Source organism: Trichomonas vaginalis (genome assembly GCF_026262505.1).
Source record: "Trichomonas vaginalis G3 chromosome Unknown ctg_53, whole genome shotgun sequence".
NCBI lineage: Eukaryota > Parabasalia > Trichomonadida > Trichomonadidae > Trichomonas > Trichomonas vaginalis.
In genome coordinates this window covers 1-6,598 of record NW_026529141.1, presented here as the reverse complement: position 1 = coordinate 6,598, position 6,598 = coordinate 1, and the positions used below count along the sequence as shown (strand labels likewise).

At 35.5% G+C, this 6,598-nt stretch overlaps 3 protein-coding genes and 1 pseudogene across 4 annotated transcripts, besides 1 other annotated feature; 1 reads left to right on the top strand and 3 right to left on the bottom strand.

The window, feature by feature from the left end:
* Positions 1-77: 77 nt before the first annotated feature.
* Positions 78-5,718: a mobile genetic element.
* On the bottom strand, positions 433-1,619 carry TVAGG3_1066700 (annotated as a pseudogene). Its single transcript has one exon. A coding segment is annotated over exon 1 (1,187 nt).
* TVAGG3_1066690 (uncharacterized protein) lies at positions 2,863-3,015 on the bottom strand (the record flags this gene model as incomplete). Its single annotated transcript, XM_053888430.1, has 1 exon — positions 2,863-3,015. The coding sequence occupies one exon, from the start codon at positions 3,013-3,015 to the stop codon at positions 2,863-2,865; it is 153 nt and encodes a 50-aa protein (XP_053744443.1).
* On the bottom strand, positions 3,035-3,436 carry TVAGG3_1066680 (uncharacterized protein; the record flags this gene model as incomplete). The annotated part of the gene is made up of 1 exon (XM_053888429.1): positions 3,035-3,436. The coding sequence occupies one exon, from the start codon at positions 3,434-3,436 to the stop codon at positions 3,035-3,037; it is 402 nt and encodes a 133-aa protein (XP_053744442.1).
* On the top strand, positions 3,547-4,413 carry TVAGG3_1066670 (uncharacterized protein; the record flags this gene model as incomplete). Its single annotated transcript, XM_053888428.1, has 1 exon — positions 3,547-4,413. The coding sequence occupies one exon, from the start codon at positions 3,547-3,549 to the stop codon at positions 4,411-4,413; it is 867 nt and encodes a 288-aa protein (XP_053744441.1).
* Positions 5,719-6,598: the final 880 nt, after the last annotated feature.

The window sequence follows — 6,598 nt, the reverse complement described above, 5'->3', positions numbered from 1 at the left end:
TGCCATTTCATATTTCTCATCTAACAAACAAGTTTCCCAACGGTCTTCTCCAACAAACTCAGCGTACATTTCAAATAAATTTTTTATTTCATGCAATGTTTTATTTCTGTGCCGTCTTCAAGTATGCCCCAATACTTCGCTTCGAGGACATGAACTTCGTGAAAATTTTGTCCAATTTGAATTGACCCATCTTTTCACCGACCATTCCCATTTCAATGAGTTTGTTGTATCCTTCTTCGTTCGTCATGAGTGCGTCAATGTTCTCAGTAAACCTTCACTTTGGATTTGACTTCGGAGAAGAATTTGTTGTAGTTGTCAAGGACTGCCTTTGCGAACTGAGGGTAAGACCAATGTTCGACAATAGGTTTTAATGTGGTTACTAAGCCACTTTGACCTTGAGTGAATTCGTACTTCAAAACAAAAGGAGAAAACCTTTCAACAAAGTTGTCGACCTTCTCATAATGTTTACTCTTCATCTCTTGAGGTTTCTTAATGGAATATCCCCATGTCGAATTCATAAGCAATTTGAGTGTCATTGCAAGTTTGGGGTTTGAAGCTTTCCTAATATCATACAGTTGTTGTATGACTTTTCCAACTGTATAGTTCCTTCCCGGGAACTCACCATCTTCGTTTGGAATTCCAGTCGGAATATATTGGACAAACCTCATGTATGCAGCGTTAAGGTCGACATAGTATATCTTTTCATCTGAGTCGAACTTGTCGCAACCAATTGGTCCAGTTTGTGGAAATTCAAGTGAGTCTCTTATCTTCTGAGAAACTTCTCCTGTTATCTCATAAACATCGTCGAAGCAACCTGTTTCATATAAAACCTTCTGACCTAACTCAGATGCTCTCCAATACAATTTGACGTCAATTGGATGTCTCAATGGAAGTTTGTTTATAGCATCTTGAAGTTCTTGCAACCTCATTGGAAGTTCTTCTGGTTCAGGTTGGTATCCGAACATACCAACCCCTTGTGGAACTGTGTACTTCTTTTGTACTAGAACTTTGTCTGGAACAACTTTTGGTCTTGCTAACAATGAAAAGTTTGTTTCGTCTTTTGGTACAAAAGTTTCTGTCAGCTTGTCATCTGGAATTGGTTCCAACAAACCTTTCTCGAAAAGAATGTTTACGGCTCTGACAATGTTGCACTTACTTTTACCAAAGAATGGGTTTGTAAGACTTTCGTTCAACATGAAGTGGTTGTGGACAATTACAATCTTCAACCATGGTAAGTCTTTGTCAACAACATAGTCGTCATGTGAAGAACCTTTAGCTGTAGGTATGTTGACTCGGATATTGACATTTGCCAACGGTGCAATTTTTGCCAATTGACCTCTGAGAATGTACCTTGTCTTCACACATGACTCAAGATACTTCATCTTCTCATCTGTAACAAGACCAGAGTTCCTGAGACATGTAAGAATGCAAGGTTCATTGACAATTGTTTCAATTGAATTGTAAATTCCATACCTTGTCAAGTCAATGTCAGACTTATTTATGAAGGGGAAGTATCCAGCATGTTGTCTGACTGCTTGAGGGTTAGGTTGGTACCATTCGAACTTGACACTTGCAATTCCTTCAATTGCATTCAAAATGTCTGAGTCGGAGTCAACCATTTGTTCTCTCTTTGTAGTCTTGAAAGCGTCAAGAAGTTTTGCGGCTGTTTGTTCATTGCCATGTGCATAGTAAATGTGACCATCCAAATCTGTTATGGTCAATCTGAGATTGTGTCCTTTCTTATTTCCGTCTTGAATTGCAGCAAGTACTCCCATGAAGCCTTTTTTGTTCTTTCCTTCGTCAAAGTTTACTGTAAAGGTTCGACCAGATGTAATTTGACTTCTAACTTCACGATACTTTTCATATGCATATCTTGTTCTTTCCATGGGAGCATGTGCGTCTTCACCTTTTCCTTTTTTCCTTCTCAAAGGATGCAATTGTTCGTCATGTTTCCAGTAGAATCTGGCAAAGCCGTCGTGTCCTTCAACTTGAGGTTCACTAACATCGAAAGGCATGTCCATAAGACGTTCTTATTCTAACCTCTCTAGTCTGTTTGGATAATTTGGCACGTGCTGTTTCCAAATCCATTTCGTAGCGAAGACCAGACAATTTGTCATAGACTTTTATGGGTCTTCCCTTCCTATATTTAAAATTCTTCGAAACTCTCCAACCATATCTTTGTAACTCTGCTTTTATTCTAGCAGACTTTCTATCCATTCTATATGGGGCATTTTTATAAAAATAAAAAAATATTTTTTCTTTACTTTACATAACCGCCTGCTGCCATAAGTCTTTGACGCCAACCCATACCAGCTAATGAAGGTTGACTTGGTTTAGTTTAAACTAAACTTTGGTTTTGGTTTATCTTCAGTTTTTGGTTTTTCTTCTTCTATCGGTTTTTCGTCACTTTTCGGTTCCTCTGACTTTACTTCACTTGCAGGAACAGTTGTGTCGTCAACATCTTCATAAATATCATATGCCATTTGTTTTTGTTTTCCTTTCAACTTTTTGTGTTTGTTGTAAAGTTTAGAATATTTCGACTCTAAGTCAATGAGATGTTCTATAATGAACTGTTGGTCAGTGAAGTAAACTTTTCCATCTGTTGTCTCGAAAGCTCCTTCAGACTTCAATATTTTATTTGTGAGAGTCTGTTTCTTTTTTGAGATACTAGTCGTTCCATTTCTATGAAAAGTGACTTTATAGTTAGGGTTTGTATTTCCAGACCTGGCACTTTCTATTATTGAATTTTTCTCTTCATCTGTAAGTTCTTTGACAGGTTTTGACAATGGTTCTGAACTTTTTGTTTGTGGTGTCAAATCTACCGTTTCAACTTCTTCGGTCATTTCATCTCAGTAAAAAAATTTAGTTTGGTTTGTTTTCAACTGGTTGTTTAGGTTTTTTAAGTCGGTCTAAAACTTCCTGAGGTATAGGAAGAACTTTACAAACACGTGGTGTAACTGCTGGAAGCCGACAAATCCATCTTGAACTCATTTGTCTCAATGCTGTATTGTTCATTTCATCTCAGTAAAAAATTTTACATTCCCCAAGTTTGAGGTGGTTGCGGTTGGTTATTGTTTACCCACTGTTGTGCATGGTTATATCCTCTGTTAAAGAATCTTTCACCTTGGTCCATATAGTGTCCTGCTTGGTTATAGTAGTCATTTGCTTTGTTATAATAGTTTCCTGCTTGTCTTCCTACATTGTCCATCCATCCTTGAACTTTTCCTCTTGTTTCAGGATTTGGAATAAGATTTGTTGCATCTCGTGCTACATCCCAACCTTTCTGTACAGTTTGTATAATAGGTTGTGCTTTCTCTTTAAGTATACCTAATGTACTCAAAATCTTCCTTCCAACTCCAAATACACCTCTGGCTATTGTTCCCACTGCGGGTAAAAATCTAGATGCGACTCCTGCTAATGCGCCAAATAAACCCATTTCTTATAGGGTAAAAAATGACGAATCCGAACAAGGACCCCTATGTTTCTAAAGCGACAAAGAAAGCACTCATGATAAAAATCTTTAGTTCAACACCAAATGCTTGGTTTATGGATATCTTGGAAAACATTCCGAGAGTTAGAACAGATGGACCTCCATACTGGTTAATATTTGTTGGTCAAAACACAAGATACTGTGAAGCCATACCATTATGGTCCAAAAATATTTTAGATGTGAAAACTGCTTTGACAATATTCGTTGACAAATACCATCCAACAAAACTGACATCTGACTGTGAAAGTTCTTTCAAATCAGATGATGTAAAAAACTATCTGCGTTCAAAAAATGTAAACCAATATTTCATTGTCGACCAAAACCATTCTGCTCTTGGTGTCATTGACGGTTGTATAAAAATGTTAAGAGACTTAAACCAACCACAAGGTGGTGAAGCAAATGAAATGTCATATGACGACAAATATAGACACTTCTCCATGGCAAAGATGAGACAAGTTTTAAATATTTACAATAGCCGTAAACAAAAAGGTTTGGGAAACCACTCCCCCGAAGAAATGAAAAACAACCCTGACTTAGAGAAAGACTATATATTTAATAATTTAGTCAAAAGAGACAAACAAGAAAGAATGCCGGGCTTCAAACTTCAGAAAGGTGACAAAGTAAAAATAGAAATACCTAAACGCGACCCATATGAAAATACTATTGACTATGACAACAATGGGAACCCGACAGGTACTCACATTCGTGTTCGTAAAAATAGAAGAAAGTATACAAGAGAATATTATGAAGTTTTAGGCAAACATGGCAAAATGTACACACTGCAAGCAGAAGATAAAACTACTATTGCCAGACCTCGTTTCAAACTTGTCAAAGTTCAAGGTGGTATACTTTCAAAGACAGTTCCTAACAAATATAAGACAACTCCTGACGAATATGCTAAAGAAGTTGAAAATGACGACTAAGCAATTCTATACCATGCGTAAACTGTCATGTAAGGTGGCATGTATTCTTTACTTTGTCCCGTTGTTTGTGTATATCCTGAAACGAAATGTGTATGGTTTCCTTCTCCCTGAGTGTCATCCAGTAACAATTTATAGCAAACTTAACGTCGTCTTTAACATCATATCCTTGACCTTTTGTCATTCCTGACCAATCCCAATATCTATGCTTATGCCAACCTGCTTGAGATGTACTTAAATCTATGTAGTGACTGTGTGCAGGTAAATTTTCACCTGAAATCGTTTTACTTCCACCTGTTTCCTTTGAAGAGTTTGCACAATACAAAAACCTGTCGACTATTTGTTCCCATGCACCAACACCAAACATTACTTGAGGACCTCTTGCTCTTCCATAGATGTATAAATAGAACCTACTGGGTTCATTAAATCAAACATATGAGATATTATAGGATTGTCTCTTTTGAACTTAAAATATAGTGCAACTATTTCAGGTTTCTTCTGGTTTGTGTCAGAATATTTTTTATAATATAATCTTATGTTTTCAGGGTAGGTAAAATCTTGACTATAATATTTATTTCTGTCATCTGTATAATAATATACTATTCTCGTTTTTTCTATTGCATTATATCTTTTATATCTATAATAATCTAAATATAATGTTAGCTTTTGTTCATCTACATGTGGTATTCTGTCGTCATCTCCATAGTCATAATAATGTGGTGCTGGAGCTGGGTCAGGCAATGTCATATCCACCATTTCATAAACTCTTAAATATTTCTTTTGTTCGTCTCCATATAAGTTTAAGTAGCAGCTGTTGTCTAATGGAACTTTAACTTGTGTACCATCATTCTTTTTATAGCTTACATATATTTCATTGTTATTTTTCGGAATGAGTTTATACCGTGTACCATTTTCTAAGGACTGTACCAACTGCCATCTAAAATATTTATTTTCTTCATTGACAGAAAAGTCACCAACAATAGTTTCAATATTTTTTGTTCCTAGCAAACTTTGGTATATTTCATTGACATATGTTTTATCTGCTTTATTTTCAAGGCTAACGTTTAAGTCTGTTATTTCAGAAGATGTATGTGTATGTCCAACGTCACTTTTCCTGTTTAAGGTTTCTTGTAAGTTTGTAATATTTGCAATGGTATGTGTATGTCCAACGTCACTTTTCCTGTTTAAGGTTCTTTGTAAGTTTGTAATATCAGATATAGAATGTGTATGAGTCTTATCTGCTTTTGTCTCTAATGTTTCCTTAAGAACTTGGTATTTGGTTAATATAATGTATATGAGTCTCTTTTTAGAATATTCCGTTTTCAGCTCTTGTCACTTCACTTGACATTTTATTGTCAACATATGTTTTGTCTGCTAGTTCAGGATGAGTATGTTCTTTTGTTGCATAAGCATTTTAGCTCTTTCTTCTTCTTTTGCTATTGCATCGTCTACATATTCTTTGTCAGCTTTGTTATCAACATCTGCTTTCAAAAGAAGTTCATTTATAGGTTTCTCGTTTAAAAGTTCCTTTTGTTGGATTTATACAGACAGTATGGTTCTTATTGTCTTGAAACAGAAACTCATCTGTTATAGGGTTTAATGTCAGTTTTAAGTCACCCCCTTTCAATGACTCAGATATCTTAGAATAGTTTGAAAAGTTTGTTGTGTCTTATTTAGAGCTTGCATAATGAGTTGTCGGTTGTGTTGTATTTTCTCTCATAGACGCTGTTTCATTTGACATTTTTATTATAGATAAAATTGCTTCCAATAGAAAAAGAAAATTCTAAGTTGCTACAACTAAACCATTAGATGAACTTTTTACTAATGTCGGTCAAAAGTTTGAGACAGATACCGTAAAGCATGAAAGGCTATCGTTTTGACTACCCATTAAGATGGTTAAGACCCATCCGTCACAAAAGCTATTGGCTTTCGTAGAATGAAGTTCATTTCAGAAGCCATACATGGTTTTCCCATTTACGGTCGGTTTTGAAGTTCGATACTATAACAAAGAAAAACGTATGTATGAGAAATTTTGAACAGGGAAAACTTTTACAAGTTAGTTTGCTTGTAAACTTAGAAACAACTCTTCAAGCTTTTCAAGAAAAAAATAAACGATATCTATATCGAATATGCAAACCAGTATACATTGACGAAGGAGAATACCATCTCGATATTATTTATGACAGGA